This window comes from Poeciliopsis prolifica, unplaced genomic scaffold (genome assembly GCF_027474105.1).
Source record: "Poeciliopsis prolifica strain line A6 unplaced genomic scaffold, Auburn_PproV2 SCAFFOLD008, whole genome shotgun sequence".
Classification (NCBI taxonomy): domain Eukaryota; kingdom Metazoa; phylum Chordata; class Actinopteri; order Cyprinodontiformes; family Poeciliidae; genus Poeciliopsis; species Poeciliopsis prolifica.
This window is the reverse complement of record NW_026562383.1, coordinates 6144440-6172405: the sequence shown is the minus strand read 5'-3', so window position 1 is coordinate 6172405 and position 27966 is coordinate 6144440. Positions and strand designations below refer to the sequence as shown.

General features: G+C 43.0%; 1 protein-coding gene across 1 annotated transcript in view; it reads left to right on the top strand.

Annotated features, from left to right (window-relative positions):
- LOC129361791 (uncharacterized) overlaps positions 1-27966 on the top strand; it is a 116069-nt gene that overhangs the window by 39539 nt on the left and 48564 nt on the right. The window contains exon 4 of the mRNA XM_055032890.1: positions 4587-4754. Within this exon, the coding sequence (XP_054888865.1) occupies positions 4587-4754 (168 nt within the window). The remainder of the gene's footprint in view (positions 1-4586; positions 4755-27966) is intronic.

Genomic DNA, 27966 nt, shown 5'->3' with positions numbered 1-27966 from the left:
TGTCTCGCTGTGGTTCTGCTTTCAGGTCATGAACTCGGACACTCCTCTGTTTGTCCACGTATCCGTTTATTAGCGTTCAGAAACGAACGTTGAATGTAATTTACCTGGGATGGCCGCGTCACATGAGCAGCAAGGAGCCGCGTGCGTAAAGTGCGGCAGAATGAGGTCATCAACGGAGAGGAGGTGATCGATGTCCAATGATGAGTGAAGATGAGAATTTGCTCTCTGTCTGCATGTCAGGCTTTTGTCCTGGACTCATTTTTTTTTTCTTCTACATGAACCTTTTTTCCTCTATCTGTGCGTTGAGATGTGGGAAAATGTTTGCATAAACTTGACAGGAATGTCATTCATTGTGGTCTTTTAACGGATCATCTGAACTCTTCTGTTTTCAGGGTGAAATGATGGGTTTCACAAATATGAATTTATTGCAGATTTTCTCTAATCCACCCAGATTAAATGTACACGCACTTCTTCTTTTCTAACTTTGACGTCAGAATGATCCTGGCTCAATATTTGACCAGAACTGGTAGTTTTTCTAAGTCGATTCGTTTCCTGAGGTGGACAGGGATTTTAAATAATTGGTGTCCACACATTTTCTTATAAGCTGGAAGTCAGGGCTTAGGAAAGGACTGTTTTAGGATCTTGATTTGTCGATTCAAAATGCACTTTGTCTCTGTGTTTTGGATCACTGGTAGAGAATCAAAAATTGCACTCTGGGAAGAGCGGCACTTCATCACATTTCTACTCAAAAGTTAAAAGGTAACTGTGGAAAAACTGACTCAAGTTACAGTACAACCATATTTGATAAGATGATCATAATTGATGATCAAAACATCGCTTATTTGAAATTTGGAAGTTACATCATCTGGTGGGACATAATTTTGGTAGTTTAACGACAAAAAAATAATAATTATTACACCATAATTACAAAATAGAATCAGGCCAAAGAAAAAAAAAACAATCCAAATCTTTCAACATAAAACTTGGACAAAAACTGCAGGTGTGTGTCTAATGAATTTGTGGCCTAAACCAGCATCATTTAATTAATTGACTCAGTAAATTTCACACAGGAACAAACAGCAAAACTTCCTAAAGAAAAAAAATCCTCCAAACAGTAAATTTTCCTCCTCCACAGAAGCTACTCAAGTCGATGTAAGTAAATGCATTCGCTGAGTCTAAGGTCAGGAACTCTTAATCCATTTTAACTGAAGAGGTTTCGTCAGCGTGAGCCAAAACACATTTGAAAAGCAAGAGAGGAAGTCCAGCTGCCTCCACTGTCCTGCTGGACACACTCATGTCCCTGAGAAGCTACTTGTTGGAAAAAATAACTCACTGCTTCAACCATCGCTGAGTTCATTTTCGCAGATGGAAGCCAAACGCCGTGTGAGCGAGTCCTTTACCGTCTTTAGTTTCCTCTCAAATGAACACTCAGACGCTTGAAAATTGGAGACAACTGAATGTTTTAGTGCTTACAACAAGCTAACGTTCAGCCTCTTCCCAAACCCCCGGAGGGCTGAACCCGGTTGAAGATCGTTAGCTTGCACTTAAAAAGCCAAGCGTTGCCAGGAGACCATCCAATTTAATCGAACTCAAGAAAATTGGTGAAATATTCAGCCAGAATTGTGAAAGACCTTACACCCGGGATAACTGTGGAGGCGCCTGTTTTACTACATGGATAAAAAAATAAATAAATAAAGCATTTTAAATAATAAAAATGTTAGCTTTACAATCAGCTCAACCTGGAAACTCAATGATAAACCACCGAAAGACCAGAACGTCCGGCATGCGTCCCAACGCCGGTCGAGTCTAAGCTGTTCGCCGGAAGCGTGTTTGTGTTTGCGTGTCCGAACCCGTGTCTCGACGAGCCGTCAAACAGACATGAAGTCCTATATTGTTGCTGTCAAATTGAAACAGAGGGTCTCCGAAATGTCAGGAAAGCTGTCAACGTGTCAGGAGGAAGAGCCGCGCCTCCGGCCTGATGACCGTGCTTTTTTTGACACAGTGCCAAAGGTCTCAGAAGAGCCTCAAAGAAACAAAAAAAAACAACAAAGTGAATCCCTAAGTGGAACTTTATCCATCAAACAGAATAAAAGCACTCTAATTACCGTGGAAGTACTTTATGACTTTATTACCTTTGGTAATGATCAGATAACAACGAAGGAACGCTGACAGTTTTACGGCTCGGCTCAGTGGCCGGTTGTGTTTGCATGAATTAACAAAATCACCGTCCAGTTCTCTCCTAGTCTTAACTGCATTATCTGGTTGTGGTACCTCTCTCTAATGAGGTACTTACACACAGGGGTTTTATTAGCTGTAACTAATGGATTCAGTTATGAACACTTTTGCGAAGCTGCTGACATACATTCGTGCTCAGAACATTTGCATCCACACCTAACAGACATGAATGCGCTTTTAATGGTTTCTTTAAACTGCTAATTGTTTTGGAGTGGGGGTTGTTGTTTTTTTTTTTCACAACAGAGAGTGAAAAATGAAAATTGAGTTTTAATCACTTCTGGATCTTTTCCCCCTTCCAATACCAAAGGTGAATTTCTACGGGCTTAAATACTGAACACAACCGGAGCTAAAATATGGTCGTTTCCAGGCCAAAATAGGAGAAGTGACAGGTACGCCTATGAAAATTAAGCTGGTCTTCAGTTCTGTTGGCTTTACGCGCGTCAACACAGGCTGCTATGAATGTCAGTCCAGCTTGAAGATGGTGCAGCCAGTGATACCGGTGTCCCGCCATTTTGAACCTCGGTGGTTCCTGATCAATTTCTCTCCGTTCGAACGAAACCGTGAAGGTCAGATTATAAAAACTGGGTTTTCCGACACGACGACGTTACAAAGCGCACGTCAAAACAGATCTTGGGAGAGTTAAGTTAAGCTTCCTGATGAGTCTCCCCACAGTCCTGACCCTAACCCTATTTAAAATTTATGGACTAATGCTTCAAAGCCATTTCCATCCCATGAAACCAATTATTTTAAAGTGATCTCATTCTTCCAAGAAAAGTGCTCAGACATCCAGTTAGAAAAATGCTGAAGCTACAAAAGGCTACAAGGTGTAGAGTCAACCAACGCATGTTATTATAAAATTTGGACTCTGTTAAAGAAAGTCCACAATAAAGAATAGTAAAAAAAAATAATCAAATAAAATAAACTTCTCCAATCAAAATAATTTATGCTCCCATGGTGATGAGAACTGTATCCAGACTGGGATATGAAGCCGAAACTAGAGATAGATGTAAAAATAATCACAAGCCAACAAATCGCTCCAATGAAGTTACAAGTTATACAATATATCTAATAATTTTACAACATGTCAAATCAGCAGAGCAGTTCATAACATTATTAAAAAAAAAAAAAAAAAAAACAAGCTGCAAAGCATCTGGACTGGACGCCTTTAGAAAACATTATTAGCATTTTTAGCTGGAGGCTACACGGCGTGAAAATCAAACAAATGCACAACATTTTATTAACGAGTTACTAACACGTGTAAACTGAGCCTTAATGAAGTCTTAAACAAAGGGGCCATGACGCTCTCAGCTCATAATGGGCCGTCAAACGTGCCGTTATAAATGTTAATAAGTCATTAATAAAAGGTCACGCTGTCTGTTAGAGTTTTCTCTCCAACAATTCATGCGAGGCGCGACTCCAGCCAGCTGCGTTTGCCGTTTTTATGCTCCAGGAGAAGAACATTGAAGTAGTTTGCAGAAGCCCACTCGTCGGCGCGAACCCGCTACGTTGCATTAATCCATCAAGCCTGATCACAACATCTGGTAATGGTATTTTTAACGGCACGCTGCTGATCCAGGAAAAAGTAAATGAGTGATTTTTAATCATTAGCGTGGTAATTAGCCCGGGATTCTGTCTGACAGAGTGATAGAGTTGTGGCACAAAAAGGTTTGAAAACACTTCGGTTATGTTTACAACACAGTCAGTATGAAGCAATGCAAATGAGGTTGAATGAAGACTCACTGTAGATGAAGGACTTTTCCTCGAATGGGAACCATATTTACATTTTAGAGCCCTTTCATATTGAAAGTAATGAATCACAAAAAATAGTTCTTCACAGTGGGCCTTTTTATTTTGAAATCACTTTTTTGGCAACAACGTATCATCTTTCTCATGAAATGGGAGTGAAGCTCAGTATCAAACCGGCTCGTTTGCATTCGCAATGTTTGGCCAAGTCTGCTTTCTTCATTCTGCACACGTCTAAACTATCCTGAAAGAGCATTCGGCTCGGGATGGGGAAACTGGCATTTGCAAAGCAGTCAGTCCAGGAGCGCCGCTCATTTCTGCCGGTGCTGATTGACTGCACCCCCAACAGTGGGGATAAGAAAGACGCAAAAATTTTCCTCTGTGGTTCTGCATGTGTACATTCAAAAAAATAAAATGAAAGAACAATTTTGAAACAAAAAGTAATCACATACAAAATCAAAAGCTTTTAGTCTCTCAGGTATAAGTCTTGATCTTCTCCTGTCTTGCTTTTTCCAACTTGTCATAAAAATTCACTTTGGCCTGTTTTTTTTATTTTTTTTATTTAACGTGTGTGTTTCTGTGTTTTGTTTTGTTTTTTTCCCTTACAGGGATTTTACGCACAGCGGTCCCCGATATGGACAGGGAAACCCAGGACCAGTACCTGGTGGTCCTTCAGGCCAAAGACATGGGGGGCCACCTGGGTGGATTATCCGGGACCACCACCGTCACTGTGAAGCTCACGGACGTCAACGACAACCCTCCCCGCTTCACCCAGAGTGAGTAACTCGCGGCGACTCGCAGGCTTCTCAGAAACAGACAGACAGAGCAGCTCTGACATATGGGAACGCCCGGCCTGCTGGACGCGTCTCCCTCGCTGGGGGGGTGTGGGGGGGGTGATACATATGGGCAATAATTGTTGTTCCTCCTCCAATTCGCCAACTCTCGTGCATTCTGTTCGCGCTATGTAGGAATAATTCATCACGGTCCACAGAACCAAACTAGTTGGGCCAGCATCTCATTGGAACAAACGGAGCCGAGCCCAGCTGTCAGTCACCAAGCAAACTTGCGGAAGCGGCTGACTTTGCTATGCCCCTGCTAACTCTGTAGTTCCTCTTATCAGCAAATTCAAGGAGAAAACAAACATGGAAAGCTGTTTTCTCTGTGCAGCAGGAGACGGAGGAGGTTCTTTTTTTTTTTTTTTCAGAACCTTTCTGACCCACAGGTCTTGTCAGGATTTTCGCAGCTGCAGCCCGACACAGGAAACTCCTGCAGGGCAGGAAAGCATCTCATCAAACATTCAGGCATAGATTTAACTCGCCTCTGCTATCGTAGATCAGCTACTATTTCCATCTGCAGCTGGTCTGTCAGATTGCATCACGTTTTCTGACAGAGCCCTGACATGCGCTGGCCTAATTGCTTTTCTATTAGCAGTGCTATCATGTGATTTCTTCTCCGTCGCAATCCAATTATTTAAAAAAAAGAAAGTGGATGGGGGAAAAAAAAAAAATCAATGCTCTCTTCTTCTTTTCACATTTTGAACAGGTTCATTGTTGATTAAACCTTATCCCTAAAAGACACTCTGTAGAGCAGACTGATTGGGAAGTAAATTGCCTAAAAGTTGCGCCTTAGTGTTCAAAATCAGGATCTGAGTGGCTTTAAATTTTTCATTAAGGCGTTTTTAAAATGTACACTGGCTAAGCATGTCGTGTCAGCGTGCTCAGATTTGAAGACAAGTCCCAGGAAGAAGAATTAAAGCTAATGCAAACTGACAATGACAATCATGATAAAATACCCTGTGGTTATAGTTTCCTTAAAGGAAGAGGGCTCCTGATAAGAGACTTGGCAGGGTTCTTTCTGTGTGTGTGTGCGTGTGCGTGTGTGTGTGTGGGGGGGTGTGTATGGGTGTGTGTGTGTATGTGTTGTTGGCGTGTATAGCTTTCTACAGGCCTGTGTGCAAAACCTCGCCTACGCATTTACACTCCTGTTGCTGCAGGTTTTTTTTTTTAGCCTGCTGCATCCAGGACTTGGATTTATCATCCTATTCCTTTGCATTGTTTGAAGATAAAATACGTAAGGGAATAAAACACATGCACATTTTTTAAATATGTTCTGATGCAGGAGAAAAAGCTACAAATAGGCAAAAACAAAGGAGACTGAAAAGTTACAAATCCATCTTTGAATAAAAACGCTAAACAAGTACAGATCATTCACCATTTGCATATCTGATATGTTGTTGTGAGTAAGAGTTTTAATTAAAGCTGCAGTGTCTAACCTTCATGAAAAATGTGTTTTTTTGACTTATTGATTAAAAGATGACAGTATGATCTGGAAAAAGATCAATCTCCTCCACCTCCTTCTGGCGCTCTGACGAAATGCTCCGTGTTTGACCAACACCAACCAGTCAGAGCCAGGGGGAGGCCCTGAGCGCTGTCAATCATCACCATGTACCTGCTGCTAAAGGTGCAAATGGTGGAGAAACGACTTGTCGTTACAGGAGAACCGTTTATCCGCCGCCGTCTGTGGCTATGCTAACTCGCCTGGCATTCACGACAGGCTCTGCGGAGCTGCAGAGGTCAGAGCAAGGGGGGAGGAGTTGAGTAGCTCCACTTGGAGGGTGATTGACAGCGCTAAGACCCATTTCCCAGCTTTAATTGGTTGTTTGTAGTTAGCACTGGGAAAAGGCAAAGGAGCTCAATTTTTCCCTGTCTCATTTCATGCTGTCACAACATAGTGACAGTTTTGATATGTAAAAAATGAACATTTGTTTGCCCAAAAGTTCTGCAGCTTCAATTTTGTTTTTACGTCACCAACTTCTTCAACCTTGTCAAGCTATAAACTTGTTTGGACATTTTATTTTGGGCATCTGATCAGGCCTCCTTATTGCCCCTTTTTGGGGTTTTTTTCCTACATGTTGTATTAGGAAGTCAAAAAGTAGAAGAAGAACCCTCCAGACCAAGTGCCGTCTTTCTGGTCTCGGAACGTTTTGGGAATACCCCAGACGAATGCTCGTGTTGTTTCCTGCATCGTTACCCCTGTGACCTGATCTCGGATAATTGGAAGACATTCGAGGGGATTTATGAAAATACGAAATGCAAGCCAATTGTGTAAATTATTAAGATACAGCTGTAGATGTTAAATCCATTCTGAGCTGCTAGTGATGATATATTTTTAACTTTAGGTTTCCATTGTGTTTCTCCTCTCTCTTAGCTCAAGGCTGTATTCATATTTGCTATTCCTTTATACCATTTATTAGTCAAAAGCATCTTTATTAGACCAGTGCAGACATGAAAGAGGAAGTAGTAGCCTTGGGCTTGTCAATAAAATAGCCTTGATTATTTGATCATCAGCTGAGGATTTAGACATGGAGAATGAACTGTTGCTGGGAAATCAATCTGGGGCCATAAGGCCATTTCCACACAATTTGAAGTCTATCATTTTTGCAGTGACAAAAATTACTGGCAAGAGGAAAACATGTAAGACAGGTGGCAATCTTCCCAAGAGTGGACATTCTCGCAAATTCACCCCAGGTCAGCCAAGGCAGTGCTGAAAAAAGCTGCAAAAAATGCTTTGTCAGCATTTGAACTGGGCTTTCTTTGCAGCTACAGAATCTGGTTTTTTTGCAGTAGAGGCAGGCTGGATCGATCAATATTACTGATACCAAGTCAGTATCAGTATCGGATTGATAAGATTGGTGCTTTAGATTCAAATTCTCTCATGAAACCGTGTCTTATTCTATTTATTCTTATTGTGTACTTTCTCAGCTGCACCATAAATTACACTTCTGCTTCGATTTGGTCACAGATTATCTTGTTTTTGCACGTTATCTTGAAAAAGAGGCACGCAAATTTTTGTTTTGGTTTTTGTCTAACCACATAAATATGTTATTCAAGTATTATATGGGCAGATAACACCTACGAGCTTCATCTAAAGTCTACCCTCGATTTTAACATAATAACTCAAATGATGAAATACTTAAGGGAATAAATGATAAATAATAAAACTCGATTTTTGCTTAGTAAATCATTTTATCCACTCTGTACGATGATGTTGCATTTTGGTAAAACCGAGTCTTTATTCAATTCAATGTGTGAAGAGGGCGTTCGCTGCGCAAATGCAAAATCTCAGGTAGCTTTGGTCTAGTCTCTAGTGCAAGTAGCACAGCAATTGCACTGAGACAAACTTTTTAGCAAGTTATAGGAACTTGTATAGAGTCAATAATTCCTTAATTTTGGTGGAAAAGCACTGGTTCCATTGGCAGACTATTTCTCTTGCAACATGGGAAAGACGTCTTTTCACAATCTGCAAAAGGAACAAGTACACCATCATCAACATTAAGGTATTATTGCCTTAAATGAGCTCCTGTATTTTGCTGAAAAGTTGCTAGCAAGTTAGGTTTATCTTATTTCACGTGTGCGAAGATATTTGAAACCAGACTAAAAATACCTGCTTAGATTTTGAGTTTTTGCGGTGACACTGCTGCTTGTGGAAAAGTGTCTCTGCTCATTTTATTAGACGTATGATTCCCTCCTTTCAAAGGCACGCAAATGAAAAGACACGCTTTCTATTATTAGCCTGTTTTTAATATCTACCTATAGGACACAAGGAAGTAGGAGGAAATCAAAAAAATTACTTATCGTTCCAGTCTTACGGTACAACATGTGTACATACCAGAATAAATAGAGCTACAAACACAGCGCTCACACTCTTGTTTCAATAATCCGTGCTGCTGCGGAAACTCTGTCACATTAAGATTTCATACAGGATACGACTCGTGGTCCAACTACCTGCCAGCTACAGCGGGAGATAAACACGCACCGTTGCCATGAAGACCGCAGGTACAGGCAGGAGAAGAAAGGTTTGTTGTCCAACGCAGCGCTGGCTTCAATGCCAAAAATTGAACTAATGATGTCCTGGGGCGGCAGGTTTGTTGGTCGACTTGATTCTCCATCAAATATGGCGTTTTGGACTGAGCTGCTTTGAGGACCAGAGGGCTTCTTTGACGAGAAAGAGAGAGAAAAACAAACCCAAACTTATTTTGTTCTGTCTGAGTGACGGTGGCTCTGACGGCGCCGGTGGCAACTCTGAAGCCTCCCGGTCCCCCAGATCCTCCAAGTACAACATCAGTTGCTCTGCAAGCGCACACCCCATTGAGTCTCTATGCGTTCCCCTGTTTGTCTGGGTGCGGATCGGGCGTTGACGGCGCACTCTGCACCCGGAGACGCCATCAAAGCCGGCCACCCCGCCGCTTCACTCAATTATGCCAGCGGGCTTTTAAACAGATACCCTCAAATCCGGCCCCTGTTGTCTCCGAAGGTCAGCGCTGCTTATTCCGTGTGGCATTTAGCAGAAAGAGAGGATTATATCATACTGTGCAAAACAGGTATTGGCTACACAGCAGGGAGGAGCGGAGGAAAAAAGAAAGAAAGAAAAAGGAAACATTCCTCTCCTGCTTATTTGCGCTTCACTTTTTTCCCTCTCCTTACAAGACATGATTTTAGGAACTAAGTGAATTTGTTGTGTGCACAGTTTTAAACATTGTTAGGGGATTTCTCAAAGCCCGTAGGAAGAAGCGCAGGAGGAAAAATAGGCTACTATGTAGATTGCGGCTGATTTATTTTATTTTTTTTTTGAATGAATGTTGGATATTTCCAGGTGCTTTGTCGGCAAACATTACAATTTAAACACACACTCCTTTGGGGATCATTTTTGCAATGGCATAAGGAAACCTCTAAATGTTATCCCGACTACCTGTTTTTTTCTAGCACATTGCTGTAGGAAATATTGTTACCCAAACCTTTTTTTATTTATTTTTTACAAAATTAAACCTTTGAGTTGTTTCTCTCAAGATACAACTTATGTTTTCAGCATCTAAAACATGTTTGTTCTGCGTCAAACAATAAGCGTCACCTGAATATCTTCCAAGCATATTAAGTGCTTCAGCCTTATTTATTGTAGTTTCTTGCTGTATTGATATTGAGCACGTCAGTGTTGTAATAATGAGACAGCAGTGGCATTTATATGAAACATATTTTATTTTGTGTGCCACAAATGAGAACCTGAACTTTGATTGGGCCATTTTAAATAACTGAAATCTGCTATTTTCACTTTCCCCCTGATATCTCCTCTTCCTCCAAACACAGATTTGCATCTCAAAGTTTTCTTTCTTTTGTGCACAGCTACATTTGTGCAAATTCTTGCACAACCAGTAAAACAAGAAACCTTCTCCGCTTTATCCATTTAAAGATTTACTGCGGCATCGGTTGTGTACAAAAGACGTCTACCTTCCAACTGGCATCAAGAAACGCTTTCCCCAAATTTCTTACTTTTTGAACACTTGTGACTTTCAGACACTTATCTACCAGAGACAGCTATTTCCTTACACGTCTAATACTTTCCTATATGACCTTCAGCTGCACAGTTCTCTGTTTTTTCTGGGTTTTTTTTTTTTTTTTTTTTTCAGGACTCAATTCACACTTTCCCAAGATGCATTAAAATCTCACATCCCTCTAGGGAAATTGCCGTGTTGCAGTGAAAGTACGTCGTGAAGCCCGTTGAACCGTCCTTGGCTTTGTTTTTTGTTTTTGTGTGTGACTCTTACTTGGGAAAATCACATCAGAACGTGTTTTTTTTTTTTTTTTTTTTTTTTTGGGGTGACATGAGCAAAGAAGTTGAAGATCCCATTATAAATGGGTGGTTCTGCGTTAAGCTGTTTGTTTTTATAAATTGCTGCAAAAACCAGTTCGGTGCCTGAATTTAGATATATTTGCACATGAATGATTTATAGGTTAAGTGCTGTAGCAAGCAAATGACAGAAAAATAATAATAGAGAGAGAATGAATTTAAGCTGTAAAAAGAACCGGGAGAACTTGAAGAAAATGTTTTGCAACAGACCCAGAGTCAGATCATAAAAAGTTCTTGGTTTGGGAAGCAAGATGTTAAGAAATGAGGGCTGAATACATAGTTTTGCACAATTCTATGTTTACATACGTGAGCAATATAATCCTTCATCCCATGTATGAAAAGCCAATAGATGGTGTAAGTGGATGATGTCGCATGTCTCTGTGTGACTGCTGTGTGTCCAGTTTTATAGACTGATAATCCCAGATGAAGGCCTCAACTTTCCCAGTGATCTTTTGGTTTTTTCCTTCAGTGTTACTTTGGATGTAGTTCTTGGCTGTGGAAGAAGGGATTTATTTTGGGGAGAAAAGTCAGTTTCCACTTCCGAGATTTTTCAACCAGCATTTTCTTATTCTTACTCTAAATTACAGCACAGATCTTCCACCAGAACAAGTGATTAAAACGGGAGGACGTTCAAGGAAGGCGTCACTGCTAACTTATTTACGCAACTTCCTGTTCTCACAAAGGCTTAAAATACAATTTGCGATGAAAAAATCGGTTTGCTGAATCCCTTGAGCATTTCGTAGAGCTATAAGTTATTCTCAGTGTTTCAGCTAAAGTAGTGGAAGTCAGGCAGATGCTGTTGTTCCGACACCAAGTTGCGGTAATCTTATTTGTTTTTTTTACACCAGATAATACTTGTGGGTGTGTAATATGTGGTGTGTCTCATTAGCCGTGTTCTAACGTGACTTGCCACCCGGGGCAGCTTGACCTTATAGGGTGGCATCAACACGTCACACAACGTTTTTTTGAGTTGCACCCAGAACAGATTTTTATCGATCGTTTGTCCGTTCAGTTTATGGCGCCTGGAGATGGATGAGAAATAAACAAACTGAAGCGTCAATCTGATTGGCAGCTTCAAACGCACAGCCGATTTAAATGTCAGTTTGACATTTTTTAAAGTAATCTGCTCTGCACTTGATTATTCTTTGATGCACAGATAGATTTATATATATATTTTTTGTGACATAAAGGGATGATTCGACTACAAAAATGTTGCTGAAATGTAGATATTTGCTGTCTTTTTATACATCACTTTCTACAAATCTTGACATCTTCCTTTCTATATTTCTAGATCTCCCTTTTGTGCGCTCATTAAAAGTAACATGGATTATGCAGATACTTATTAAATGTAGGACAGGCTACATAGTGAAAGGCTTCTGTGTGGTGGTAGAACGGGCTTCAGAGTAAGACAGTCGTCCATTCATACCAGATCCTCCACTGTCGTTGTGTGAGACTTTTATTTTGAAGTTAGGCCTGGACAAGATGACTGAAAATGTAACACGGTGTAAGAGGTTTATATCAGCTGCACGTTGACGATAATTGCTAGGTAAGCAAAGAGTTAATTGAAAAAGCCTTACCTGTTTAACCTCTAAGCTAAACTAACTCACTAGCTACGTGGCTGACAGGGTAAACAGCGAAGGCCTTTGCTTTGCCTACGTCCCCCAGAATGCTGTGCGATTCTGGATCAAAGATCAGTGAAATTCTTAAGCTCTATCATCTGCACTATCTATTGACATTGATAAAGTATCTATCGCAATATATAATGCCATTGATTTATTTCCTAGCCCCATTTGAAAAAAAAAAAAAAAGGATTCATATGTTGAGTTGAATTACATCATTGCACAAATCAACAACACTGTTACAAAAGCACAGAAGTCGATTTTGCTGATATCAAATTTCCTCAAACGTCTTTGACGACCAGAATCGTCCATGTTTTCAGAGCCCATTTTGTAAAGTTTGTATACTTTAATAAGCTGCATTAAACTCAGCTGGAGCTGGATTTTGGACCGACTGTCTTCATTTTCAAGTTTATTTGTGAAAACAATAACAAAAAAGAATGAATTGCAATTTGCTCATTTGGTTTCATGGCTACCTTTTACAAACGAATGAAAATTTCATCAAATGGACAGGACTGTTCTAAACTGTTTACAAACTCTCTAAAGCACAATTTTTTTGATTTGTATCAACCTTACAGTTGAGATTCATTTTAACGTTTTATCTTTTAAACATTAAGCATCTGTGCTTAGCCAAAGATTGTGGAGCTTTTTGTCTTGCGAGCGCCCCTGCAGTCCTCTGGGTCAAACGCTGTTAAAAACATGAAATAACTACAAAAACACAAGTACTCCCAACTACAGAGTTTTTCATTGAGCCATCAAGGGCAAAACTTGCTTTTAATGAAACAAATCACAACCACTTTATTCTTTCTAACTTGAAATGCCACTATGTGTCATGATGAGCCAGAAACCCAGGAGATCAGTCCACCGGCTCTACCCGATCCAATAAATCTGCAGGCTCCCAAAGGGCAAAACTTTGATTCAGTGCCTGGTGACGCTCGCTGCAGCCTTTTTTCCACACGCACTCGCATGCATCGACACACGCATGCACAAAAACTCCCAGATGTTCCGGGAGACTCATAACTTGAGCTTGAAAAACTTTCTGTGTGAAAGAACCGTTTGAAAAGCCACAACTCTGCTCGGTGACAAGTCCGCGGACAGAAGCGCAGCTGCCACTTCGCGTTTTTTTATTTATTTTTTTACATTTTTACTTTTTATGTGGTTCCCAAACAACCTTGGTTCGCCAGCAGTGTCACATAAAACAGTGAGGGAGCCATCACTCCGGCACCGGCTTGATGGATGGAATGATAGATGGGCTGACAGATGACTACATAGGTAGCGCCGATAAGATCAGTGTCATTTTATGCGCCAGGGAAATGAGACACGGGGTGAGGGAGCGAGGGAGAGAGTACCTCAGAGTGGGCTTCATCATAAATATTACTAATTCATTCCCCCGGAGAGAGAAGGAGAGAGGTTGTAAAGGAGAGAGTGTGAATGGGATGAGAAATTCATTGAGGGGGAGGAGAACGAGGAAGGTGCGTCAACGTATGTTTATGTTCGAGTAGGAACATTCTTTCCTCTAAAAGGGAGAAAGATGGAGTCGCAATAAGTTGTTAAGGAAGCGAGACAATGAGGGAGTGGGTGAGGAGTGGCTCCGGGGATGTAAGGGGAGCCACGGAGAGACAGGCAGACAAACACTCCGGCACAAAACACGGGGGGAGTGAATGAAACGAATGAAGGAGAGAGAGCATGAAGAAAGAATTATGTCTTTAAGCGGGAATGAGATGGAAAGAACTAAACAAAAAGCAAAAGACAATACAGCGCGATGAGAGGAAGAGCCAGCAGGGTACTCGAAGAATGACATGACCTCGGTTTTTCGCCCAAAGCCTCCCTGCATCCGTGGAAGTCCACCTTAATGCCTGTGACCTCTGACCTGTGCTAAGGAACAGCGTCACACAGGTACGCACAGCTCTGCGCGCTGGCGTGATCATTTAGAGGTGAGGGGACGGGAGCGTGCTCGCAGACACACACGGTCTCGTCGTCCTCACACTCGGTAAATCCCGGCGTCCCTCATCGCAGCCTCTCCCATCTGTTCCTGTTTAAAACACCCGCAGCGCACCATCACTTTTAGTCAGCCTGGCAGAAATTGGCTGTGCTGACAAATCCCTCGTTAGGCCATTCGCTTTCACAGTCCCACCATAAACTAGTGGAGTCATCGTCAAGTCCAATCGAAAGCAATCAGTGGTGATACATACATATACAGTATATATACATACTTATTAAATATGTATATATGTGTACATACACACAAACAGCCTGACCTACTTTCTACCTAATTTAGCTAGTTTGCCCATTTTGAGGCAGTGAGAAAAGATTGAACTTCAGATTATTTAATCATTTCACCAAAAATAAGAATCAAAGTAAATACAAGAAGGCTGAAGGAAAATGCAGCACACCCTGTCACAACTCAGTACAACACAGCTAGCTTAACATGCTTTGTGCTAATTGACACAAGACAGAAACCTCTAGGATCTGACTTGATGCCCCCCCTAAAATAAGAAGTGATTCCTTCACTCTGAGTGTCCTTTTCCACACACTAACACACATGGGAAGCCACACACAGTGCAGACAGCAGCTCTCTGGAACACAAATGCTGTGGTGTAAATTTGCTCTCTCTTGTTAACAGAGGCGGTAGATGATGCCGCTGCTTCTGGGATGCTCTCTCTTCAGCTTTCCAATCACACTCAGCCTCATCAAATACATATCGAAAATAGCTTGTGTCCTCTTCAATAGGGCATCGATAATGAATTTAGTTAAACGGCATGACTAATGTGCATTTGTGGACTCGTAATGGGCTCAGTTGGAGTCTGGGCTGGGGGGCCAAGTGGGGAGGCCACGAGAGCGGGCCAACCCGGCTGCCGTCCCCGTCCAACGATCGCCACCCACACGGCCCCCGCGTCTCACGTTGTTTGGACCGATGTGATAAACTCTTTAGAATGCATGAAAGCGAGTCCCGGGGGGCAGGTTCACCAAAGCGTGAAGGATGGAGGGAGATGACAGAACGGAGGGGTCGGACGTGGAGGTGGTAGTGGAGGGAGGGGAGAGGAGTTAAAAAAAAAAAAAAGCAAATGGCTTTTCAGCAACACAAATAATCAGGCTAACTAAAAATCACTTCATCTCATGCAGAGCTGATGCGGCGCCGATGGCGTGCTGGGAAACGAAATGAAGCAAATTCTCTGTTTAGACGGCGCGAGGCGGGCAGATGTGATTCTGTTTGTTTGCGCGCGCACTGCCAAGTGAGAGCTGGGAACTCTGCATAAGGCTGGTTGGTGCACGAGCGATTATTTACACATGCTGCTGAGTACGTATGTCTTAAGAGTCGGCTGGAAAAATTTGAACCCTCCGATTCTATCACGAATGCACCTCACATGCAGCACGCTGGATTTGCAGCCAAAGCCAGACAGCGCCGGGGCCTGAAATGGCTCCCCCGCATCACAACGCACAATTAGGCCTGCCATCGCATTAGTGCCCCGCAGTCAGTGGCGGCACAGTTCAGAGCTCTGCTTGGATGGCTTCCCTTAGGCTTTCACCCAGCGTGGGTATGAAAGCTGCAGTGGCCCCGCTAACTCGTGTCCAGCACTTGCTCCAGCATCAAGAAGCAGGATCAGTCAGCCCCTGTTGGTCGGAGCTGCTATTATCTTTCCTCTATTGCACATATGCTGTAAATGTGCAACATGAGAGCCCCATCAAATTCTCAGCTCCTTGGAGGGAAGAGCTTTTCCCCTGATGAGTTTTTTCTGCTACAATCCAATGCAGCCAAAAACAGCCTGTGAGCAACGGCAGGTTTCCAGAAATCCTGCAAGCTGAGGAGCCTGCCTGATGAGGGCGCGAGAGGCTTTTCAAGGAGCAGCATTATGTGAAATCGACTGTTTCTCTAGCTTTGCATTATGTCGTCACGCTACTCCTTTGAGAAATCCTTGAGTCTCCCATAGCAAACATTCAGCGAAGCAAAAGGCCTGGGTGGATCCAGCGCCGCCTTCGAGGTCGAGGCTCCTTCTCGGAGCTGCAGCTTCTCAGGTTACCCCCTTACCCGTGACTCCTCCGCTCAGCTCCTTCAGACTAGCCTGCCGCAATTAGCAAACACCTGGTGGAACCTGCTGAGCTCAGTAAATTAGTGGCTGGTAAAAAAAAAAAAAACTGCCAAAGGGTGAATAGAGGAGTGATGGTATGATGACTTCTTGAAGGCGGAGTTTCAGAAAGAGACAGAAGCTCAACTTGAATGTGTTAAATTATGAAGTCAAATTTCTTTTAAATCATATTTGATAAATATAGTAAGATGGTGTTTTGACTGTGCTCCAAAATGGTTCTGTGTGACTAGAAAACACAAAACACTTCCCCTTTAAATGAGCCCCAATTTGTGGGAGGACTGTGGCTCAGTGGGGAGAGGAGTCATCCTGTATTTGTAAGGTTGAAGGTTCGATTCCAGCTGTAACCCTAGAACTTCAAGGTGACTGTGAGTTCAGTGTAAAGTGCTTTGAGTGGTCCAAATGACTGGAAGTGGTCCATTTTCAATTGCAACTTCTTTTGAAATAATGCAGGAAAAGTAGCGAATTCTGAACTTCACAAAGAGGCCAAGACGTTTCCGTCCCCTCAATCCTTCGATTTTTGGTTGTTTCAACCGTAGCTTTGGTGGAAATTGGATTTATCCGTCGCTCTTTCTCCTCGGGTCGTCCGCTGGCTGAGAATGTTCTGGAGTCACGGCGAGACTGCCTTCGCTATTATTGATTTATTTATTTATTTTGCATTTCTTTTTTATCTGACCTGGCAGTGTGCCCCCTCACGTAGAATAATTGCAGCTAAAGCCATTCTTTTTTTCTTTTCTTTTCTCTCTCCCCTCTCCCCTCCTTCCGCCAAGCCATCAGTGAGCCGTGGCGCGCCGGAGAAAGCGATTTCCATGTTAATGGGAAACTTCCCAGCAACATCTAAGCCTTTCTCCGCTTTCCCTTTTCCCCTCGTCGTCGTCATCGCCTCCTTTACGCTCCTCTCCTCCTGCCTACCTCGTGGTTACCTCCCTCTCTACCTGCCGTCATCCCCCAAGGACTCAATCCTTCTGCCATTGTCTTGCAACGTTACCTTTCACCTCTCAGCCTCTGTTTACCTCCTTCTCCCTCTCCTTTCTGGTGCTGCCTTTGTCTCTGTCGAGCTTGATAAATGGAGTCGCTGGACTGTGAGCGGCACATCCTCAACAGGGTGTGGTGAGCCATTGCGAGCTGTCTCTCATCATTGTGTGTCTATTTATTTTATTTCTCCTCTGGCATGCACTGAGAAATCCTCCCTCAAACTCAGACCTCTGGAGTCGGGGTCGCGGGGAGAAACTCGGACGGACAGGAGAACTCTTTGAAAGTCTCTGAAAATCTTTTATTTGATGTCACGGAGGAGGAACACTGATCTCCACCTGGCTGAGCACACTGCATGCGATGCACACCTAACCCTGAAGCCTCCACCTTGAGGTTTCTTTTTTTTGTTTGTTTCCTCCATCCTCCCACCCCTCAACACATCTTTTTGACTCAGTGTTTCCTTGGGCTCCTCAAAACCACAGCAGGAAATGGGCCAAGACGTCATCTCCCTCGAGGTATTCTGAGCAGCTCCGCCCGCCTCAGAACCTCTGTCAAGAAAACGGCAGTGGGTGAGCTTCCACATGAATCAGCTCCAACAAAACAAGCATATTTTACCGCAGGAGCAGAAAAACGACTACATTTATTCACTAAAGGAGGGGAATATCCCACTTTACAAATTGCTAATACCGGGCAGGCCCAGCATTTTGCTGACTTCACCGCTTTAGATCTTCGTGACATAAATGACAAAAAGTGAGTCAATTATTTCTATGTGGCAACAATATTTATTGGTAATGAATCTTAAACCATTGGAAAGGTCCTTAAAGTACATTTGTAAGGAAAAGTACATTTGTTTGAGTTGCTCCAATGAAAATCCTCTTAAAATGCTATTAGCTTGTTGGACTGGACTCATTCATTCACATGAAAGAGAAGAAACTATGGTCTCTGTCGTTCATGGGAAAACTACACAATTGCCTGATATTTTTAAAAAAAATTCAACTTTCTTCATAACAGTTTTGAGTTAGGATGAGGGATTTTCTTTTTCTTTTTACAGGCATATAGAAATGTGTGTATTCTTCAAAACTTCAATGGACACACTTTTTTGCATTTCACGGGTGACGTGATCAACAGAGAGATGGTTACTACTGGCAAAAACCACGAACAAGACGACAGGAAGTTGTAGGATGATGATGGTTTGTTTTTCTGTTTTTGCAGTTCAAATTTGTTGGCTCCATTGCTTTTCTTTAAAATTGTCTGACTACAATTTACCCCAAAACACCACACATGCAGGCGTTCAAGAGCACAAGTGGCTTGTCGCTCCAACGCCTGAATGAGGTGTCCAAACTGTGCCTAGAAAATATTCCACCAAAAAATCATTACCTGATCACTAGCCTGGACTGTGTGGGACAGATATTTGTGTGGACAAGCTGTTGAACACCTAATAGAGTGGAGATTAAGTGCATTTTGCACACATTCATTTAATCATAAAATGAGTGTTTTTTTTAATCAATGGAAAAATCATTTTGTCAGAGCACAAAACAAGCACAGAGGGGATGCAGGAAGATGGATGCGAAGCCAAGATGGCTCCTGCGGGGACTCCATGGTGTCTGTAGATTCCAGTGGTTTAAATCTTATACGGTTTGACAGGAGTCAGTTGTTTGTTTCATGTGGCTATAAAGAAGTCTCTTACAATAATGGGAACAGGAAAGGAGGAATTCATGAGGTTTGTCCTGAGAGGAGGTAGGCAGGGCTGTTTTCACGGCACCGGACAATTTGCTCTGCTGACTCGACTTGGTGGGGGTGGGAAAAAGAAAAGAAAAGAAAAGAAAAGAAAAGAAAAACACGTCCTCGCTCTGAGTTTCAAATGAAAATGTCTCGCCGCATACTTTCTGAAAGTTGTTTCTTTTCTCTTTTTTCCCCCTTCCCTCCTTTCTGACAATTTTGCCGAAGCGGAGCACCTGCACCGTTGTTGTTTCTCACAAATGTACGGAGGCTCCCGTGTGGTTTAGCGTGTTGTAACGACCTCACTTGCAATTATGAGTTCAATTCTCACCAGGCTCATTCTGCTGCGGCGCGCGGATGCAGAGTAAAGTGCTTTGCATGGAAAGCACTAAACGGCTTCTTCAGTCTGCACCGTGCAAGCTGTTTGGGAAATATATTCGTCTGTGTCGAAGCAAATCAAGTGTACTTTATTTCACAATCGGTAAAACCCCATATTCTTAGTTGTCATAATTTTCTATTATAATCACCTAATTCAGTTTGTGTAAGATCTCATCCACTGCATTGTCGTTTCTCTGTGCTGTTTTCCTTCTTCACCGGCATTTCCTGCGCGGAGCTGCCGGGATGAGCGACATCCCGCAATTTCGCCGAGACTCAATAGGCGACGCATCCGCACAAAGCCACTTTGCTGAACATCAGCGAAAAGTGTCGACTCTGCAAGTTTGTGACAACGCAAAAGGCAGCCGGGCGACGCCGCCCCGAGATGCCGCTTCAGCTGAAAGGACAGACTGCGAACGGCTCAGGCAGGACGTGATGTGAACGATGTTTTGTTTTTCTATTTTTTGTGTGTGGTCTCGTTCAAAAAGTCATGGCAAAGCGAAAAAAAACCCCAAAAATAAAATACCGGAAATAAATCATCCAAAAGGGCATATGAGAGGATCGCCGGCTGCCTGGTCGTGCACAGTAGCGGACAGATTTGGCTCTGATATTGACCTTATGAAACAATAAAGAAAGGCCAGCCAGCTAAGTCAGATTTGGCTTCCAAAGAAGCGAGCAAGCATTGGATCATCTCTTCAGGATGTTCAAGTAAACACAAATGAGTGTGAGGAGCACCTTATTTAGCCAGACCTGCAACGTTTCTATCATCTCACACAGGTCATATATACTAGAACTCATTCAACCGGATGTTTTATTTTTTTCATCTCTCTGGCATTAAAACTTCATTAACTTTCTGCAATAGAGCTGCTCATTTAAACTGTTGAGCTCATTTCAGCTGGTCTCTTGCCACTGGCTTTCAAACTTATACAGATGTTCAACGCGGTTTGAAGTTTGGACAATTTCGCAAGCAACTCTGCCTCGTCCGTTCTCAAATTAGTTTTGATTTACATTTGGGATCAAACCCCAATTTACTTGAGGTCTAGCTGTCCAGCTGATTATTTGGTTTAAAAAAAAAAGTCATCATATCAAAGTCATATCTTTCATACGATGAAAATATGCAGATTTGTATAATCTGTTATAATCTCCAAATTATAAGATATTCCTGCCTGTGCATAAACTTCTCACCGTCTCTTCAGTTTGGCTCAGATCTTCAGGTTGTTGGTGAGCAGCTACTGTACGTCTCTCTGAGGTCGCTGCACGCATTGACTCCAAATCACTTAACCCAAACAAGTGTGTTTTGTCTATTTAGCTCAAGCGACCGATTCTACTCGTCCCCTCTCAGAACCGACAAATTGCTGTTTTGGTTTGAAAGCCGTCATTCTCATTTAGATGTATCTGTGTCCGCGCGCCGTCGGCCCTGGGGGCTCCAAAGACGCCGCGCGTTAATTAATCCCGACTGCTGGTTTTGAACTGGCAAATTCCAGGAGGAGGAGTGGAAAAAAAATAAAAAGCCAAACTAAGCCTTTGATTTAAAAAAAAAAAAAAAGAAAGAAATCCTGACTTATTTCATCTAGTGTTAATGCTTAGTTGAGGTACAAGAGAGTAATAATGATTACTGTGATAACCCAAACAATTAGGTAACAGGCAATAATTCCCAGTAATTGGTATTCCCTAATTAAGTTTTACATGTGCAGAACCCAAACAGGAGACGGAGGAAATGGAAATGAAAGGAGAAACTAATTAAAATGGAGGTGGCTAATACTAGCATGCTTTTTATCCATTTATTTTCTTCATCCCTCTGTTTCTCTTGCTCTGAATTAATATTTCATCTAAAGTTCAGTGCTTTCCGCTTCAGTAGACGGTAAAATCACTGCTGGAAACAACACAGCTCTTGGTCACATCTCACTCTCTCTCCCGTTTTCCTCCCCACCTCTCTTTTTCTGACTTTTCCTTCTTCTATAGTCCTCTTTTACTCGCTTTCAGTCTCTCGTCGCCTTTTCTCAACTCCTCTTCCTCGTTTCTGTGGCTCTTCTCGTCTCTCCGCCTCGCCGATGGAGGCGGATGTCGGCCACGACTCTGGATGGTTTTTACCCAGCTGCAAACTCGTACTTTTTTTCCCCCCTCTCCCACATCAGTCAGTCATTCAGCCGCAGCTTTCCTGCTTGCTTTCCGCAGCGTCGCATTATCGTTTTTATCGGAGCCAGTGCACGTGCAGCGTCGTACTGAGGGTGGGCCGGGGGGGCGCCATTTATCATCTTTTCATCTTTTGCAGCCATAGTAACTAGGCAGTATACGTCTTCAATAAAAACCTCAAGTTGGATGTCACTTTTTTAAGTGCAATGCAGGTGCACACACGCGCCACTCTCTGGAGAAGAAACCTTTTGGGACGTTTGGCTTCTTGCTTTGATCTGAAAACTCTGCTCGCTGCGTAAAACTCTCATTAGGAGTGAAAACGTAGGTTACTGGACAGTAAAACACTGAAGTGCCCACAGATTCATAACTGTACGGTGTAGTTGCCTGAGATCACTTGAAAATAATGATGGGCTTCACAGACACAGACCCATTTCCGTCGTGGGAGAAGAAGTGGAGGTGGTTGAAGAATATAAACACCTCGGTGTTCATCTGGACAACAGACCGGACCGAGACACAACTGTGAAGAAGGGACAGAGCAGACTGGAGGAAGCTAAGATCCTTCAAGGTTTGCAACAAGATGCTGCAGCAGCACTATAAACAGTCAAGCCTTCTAGTTTGTGAAGGATTGACTCATATGACACAAACTTGGGTCAGTTCAGCTGTTAAATCTGGTAAGACAGGGATTTTTAAAAAGTGTGTTTTTCTTCGTTTTGTGTTGGTATAGATGGGCCTCAAGCACACAAAACGAACCCCTCATCGAACCAAATGCAAAGTAATTTACTACTGATTAGTAATGATACTTAAAATCACTAGGAAGTCTGATTAAGGCATGTTGTCATATGATTAATTAAGGGCATCTTTACACTGGGGGCGGCTCTGGTTACTCTCTGTGACCCAGTTAGTCTGTCCCAGCTGGATCTATTTGGAAAGTCAACCTCCGCATGAAGGTAATGATGACTCAGCTGAGCTATTAGTGCTGCTCACCTCACAGGCCTTTCTCTGCTATTTTTCATTTTTCAAAGAAGCTTTCTTCTACCCGTCCTGTATGGTTTGCACCACGACTGGACCGCAAGTCGCCCTCAAAACATTGAACATCTTGGCTCAGGACTTTTGAAATAGGTTTGCAATTATAAAGATGGCCATGGCAGCTTCAGGTTCTTAATGACTGTGGAAGCTCAGAACCCTCTGGGAACTTCCTCGATCCATATCGGGGAGTTCGCTGCTTCTTAATACTCCCCAGAAGAGCTTTTCAGAGATCATCTGAAGTCTGGCTGATGTTTAACGTCTTAATTCTGCCTCCAGCAGGTGTGAAGGGACCCAGGAGATAATTATGAACAGATCATTTTAACATTGCTGAGAGGATTTGACACGGTGGAATTTTCTAACTCGACGGCGAAAGGAAAATTCAATTTAAGTATTTAATTTTTAATTGATAAAGGTGTCAATTAAAAAAAAAATCAACACCTTTATCTTTTGTCCAAATTCAGGGATTGATTTGAACAATAATGGAGAATATTTATTCTTTCAAGCCTTTTCTGAAAAAAAGAAAATAAAAAAAGCATGGATCGGACGGGATGTTTTAAGGTGGTAAAAGCCATTAGCCTGGCTGTAGGCTAATGGCCTTGTGAGATTTGATTCAAATCTCACTTCCCAGCATAATCTGGGATTCCTCCTATTCACTTTGATTCTTTCGGTAGAATTTCAACTGGGCCAATCGGCGAACAAAAGGAGAAGTTGTGAGCGATGACGGCGATTTGTAGTCCGCCTGTATTTTTAGCAACGACAGCGGAGGAACTGATAGGAGCCGCTCAGTCTGTGTTGGTCACGCTTTCGAATACCGAATAAGCAACCCTAGCGGAGGATGGCTGTTTCCAGCACAGGCGATTTCTCGTAAGCGTCGCAGCTTGAAACTGCCGCTTTGCGTACGTCAACGGTAAATGTTAGCTATTGGGTAAAGTCTCAAACTTCAACACAGGGAATGGTTTCTCCATAGTTGAGAGGTTAGTCCTTCTGTACGAACCGTAGGACAAGGGCCTGATTTTTTACCAAACAGGCAATCAAACTGAAAAATATACCGATGTACAACCCATTGATTCTTAGAGGAAGTTAGCTATGAGTGAGTATATATATGTTATGTTGTTTAAAAATAATCAGACGTGATATCTAAACAAGCGATTTTGGACCTTATCAATTGCTCCAAAAGTGATAAAGAACTAAAATCAAAGATGTTATGATCATGAATGTTTTTTTGTTTTTTTTTAACTCTTCGTCTCGTTCGCCGCCCGCAGTCCATGCAGCACCGTTAAAGTCAAGCCACAAAAAGACACTAGATTGGCTCCGCGTTGGCACCTGGCGCGCCCACGCCTGTGTGCTCCGGGGCGCTCATTCATTCACACGGTAATGGATTATCGGACGCGCACGCACTCGGGCACGCCTCACATTTTCACTCCCGCTCCACAAGGCGGGTGAACTGAGCTCGGTAATGGCTAATGGCCTACCTCAGTACACGGCAAGTTAAGCAGCAGCGTGCGGCGCTCCGCAAGGCTTGCCCCGGAGCCGGGCAAGAATAAAATCCTCTCTATTTTCTTATTAACCCCATGAGTGCTGAGACGGAAGGCATCGCTTGCACTTTCACAGCATTCAGTTTAATTCCACCCCCACTGCGCCTTTAGAAGGACGGGAAAAACAGAGAAACCTCTTCAGATGGCAGTCGCGGGACTCTCTTCATCCCTCTATCCCTCCTTCATCGGTCTGTCTCGGTGATGCCTAAATCACAGTGCGCTCGCCTTGATCATCCCCTCCGTCTCGCTGGCCTTTTTCCTCAAACCCTCTTGGGTATAAATACCTCTGCGATGGACTCCTCCGGCACCCCGCCGCCTCCCTCTCTCCAAAACGGATGCAAATTTTATTCAAGCTATTTTCAAAACCACTGCATGCGCTTCAGCCAGCTAGACATTTTTTTAAATGACTTCCCTAACGCGCAGCCTTTCAGCCACCAGCGGCATCACAAGAAGCAATGCCTCCTCTGCTCTTCTGCCTCAGATAAGATGAGGCGGTGCTCGTCCTCTTCTTCTTGTTCTTTTTTATATATATTTATATATTTCCACTTAACCCCCTCCGCCTCTCATCTACAAGTGCCTTTACAGCAGAGCTTCTTATCCACGATCGTCTTCGAAACGTGCGGTTTCTCATGTTGTCTGTTCTTTTCTTCACATCTCCTCTCGCACCATGGCTTTCATTTTACATTTATTAGAAATTTTATGACTCCTGCGTCCACCTCCCCACTAACCCGTCCTCCGCCGCCTTTATCCGGCAATTTGTCAGTTTTAGGTCTTTTTCTGCACTTTTAAACCTGCATTAAACTGCAGCCGCTCCAATTAACACCCATCACCTGTCATTCTGCTTCATTTCCAGCCTATGCTGCTGCCGCAAGCGTGGCTCCAAATCATCAAGTCACCTGCAAAAACTCTCAGTCCCTTGCAGCAGATTATGAGGCCACTGGTTGCTGTTTATGAGTTGATCGTCTCAAATCTATCAAAACAATCAAGTCTGAAGGAGGAAAGACATGGCCTTAATTTTGGACAGATCTAGCTGCACGATTTAATAACATGTATATTGAGAAACCCAATATTGATAGATTAGTTGAAATTAATTGAACAAATTGGAACTTTACACTTTGAGAACCATTTGCTATATTATTGGAGTTTATTTGTAATAAGAATGAGCTTTTGCACCCTCGCTATGAATCTGATTAGAGGATTGTTTAATTATTATTTTTTTTTAGCTTGGTTATAACATCAGACTCTTTTTGTCGCTGGAAGTCCAGTTTGAAAAAACTTGCAGCAATGGATTTGAACTCGGAACCACCGCGCCGTGCAACACCCAACTGAGGAGTCTTGACAGACAGCTTGTGTAACTTCTGGTACCAAAGCAAAACAAATTGAAACTTGTCAGACCAAAAAAAAGGTTGCTGCTGATAGATGCACTGCAACCAGAGCTTAACCAAGTTGACTATCCCGAGTAAAGGCTGGTCGACGTCTTGGTTCAGCTGGCAGAAAAGAGCCTTCGTTTTGAGAAATCTATTCAGATTTCCAAATAAACAGCTTCTGTTCTTGTTTTTGAGAACGTAGCGGCACAATCTGTGTTAGAAAAGACCATTTGAATTCAGTCTGATGCCATAATGAAGGCCTTCCGCACACAGCTTAGTCAGAGAGAGTGAAATATTCAGAATTGCAGAGCCGAGTGTTTCACGCAGCTACACCCTTTCAGCAACCCTGCGGTGTGCAGCAGGGTTGGAGTCACGGCGGGGAGTCGGTGCAGGCGAGTCGAGACAGCGACATGAAGAGGAAGTGCCTTTCGCTGCTAAGATGGGGCCCAGCCGCAGCACAGGAGCGCTCCCCATCCTTTCCGTGGGACAATAATAGCCGGCTCAGCTACATTAGTGAGATATTATGAGCGGGGCTGACATGTCCATGCTGCTTCTCGCAGCTCTCTCTAATGGCTTCAGCCGTGTGAACAAAAGCAGAAGACAGGTCGTCCGCGCGCTATTTTAGACCCGAGGTGTGATTTTGATCACAGGACCATCCTCGGCTGCCTTTTGAGCTTCTTTGATTTGTTCGCGTACCACTCACTTTTTCTCCTCTAACCTCTCTACCCATTCCCCCAACTGACTCTCTCACTCCCAGACCTCCCCACCCACCGCCCTCCTCTGCCTCCCAGTCCATCACAGGTGGAAATGATGTATGGGTTTTGTTGCCAGCTCCTCTCCAGTGTGAACAGAAAGCTGATAATGACTAGGGCTAGCCTACTTTACCATCATCACACCCCCTTTGTCGCTATTCTCCTGAGCGCTCCCCAAGTGTGACAAGTGTGCATTAGACAGAACAAGGCTGGAAATGTTCTCTGTCTTGGTGTGTATGTGCAAAGAGAACAACATTTAAATAACTCCAGAGCATGTCGTGTCCTACTTTGCCATACATTCCTCTCCAGATCAAGAAGGACCGCACTTCTTGACCTGGAGAGGAATCAAGAAGTTCATTTGTGAATAACTTTGTTAATTTGCTTTCCCGCCAGCAACGGGCACGTTTATGTTCAAACTGCCTTCGTCACAGCCTTCTGGTGTTATGTCAGTCCCAGATGGTAGGCTTGGTAATCACACCACATAAACTGGCATTTAGCATTGAGTTATTGGCACTTTCTGTCCCTTTTCAGCGAGCAGAGCCCCGCGCGGCCATGTGGGCATTGACAAACTTTGTCGGCGGTTAAATAAATTCTCCTGAAAATGGTGTGCTCTCTGGCTGCTTTCAATATGCTTTGTAATGCACTGCCATGGTTTGGTGTTAACCTGCCAAAGTACAACAGAGTGCAGCCTCTCTTGTCCAGCATTGTAGGTTTATGTAGCCCCGCCCCCAGGGCCCGACTCTGATTGGTTCTGCTACTGGCAGGTGGGCAAACATCCTTTCGCACCAGGAAAGGCAGAGAATGGTCCGATTTGGAATAAAAACTATTAGTCATTCTCCCCACAAAGAGAGTTTATTTATGCAAGTGAGGCAAGAGGAAAAGCTACTGTTGAAAGAAAAAAATCTGAGAGCCTCCACCTGCTTAACGATGCACATTCATGTGCAGTCTAATTGAGAGTCTGTGGCATGACTTGAAAATTGCACAGAGGTATCCATCCAGTGTGATTAAGCTTGGGGTTATTTTGCAAAGAAAACTGATCAAATATAACAACAAAAAAAAAACTGGAGGAGATCTGCAGCTGTCATCAGTTTTAGAAAGCGTCCATTTAGAGGCGCTGAATGCAAACGTGTGTGGAGCTTTTTGGAGTTTTGGCTTTTTTTTTTCTTCCATTTTGAGTATGTGCTGCTTTCTGTTGGTGAAGCTCATGAAATCTCAGTGGAATACAAACTATAAATAATTTCTAGCGGTATGAATATTTCAGGAAGCACTGTAACGGTCAGGCAAACACTGACTGAAAGTCACCAAACACAGGTGAGGATTCCGCGTACGGTACACAGCGTTTCTGTCACTTTACAGAGATGAATACGGGCCACGATTTCGGGTTTGTGTGGTGAAGGTGGGTCGTATTTTGCAGCGCTGCAGTCATTTGGTACGTGAGTGTTCCCACACGTGTTCTGTTTTTGGGAATTGTGGGGAATGAAGAGGCGGATATTCATAAACACAACTGATATTAAAATTTTTTTCTAGTCTTATTTTTTTTTTTTCACTGAGGAGATTCATACAAAAATGTTTTCAAATGGTGATTTCATTTATGAAGTGTGACAGTCGGTAGTTTGTTTCCTCATCGCCGTAGTGGATCTTCCTCTTAAGAACAGTAAAGGGTTTCCCACCAGGATCAGCCGGTTCAGGTTTAATCTCAGACTTTTATTACGTGTCTCCAAAACATTTGT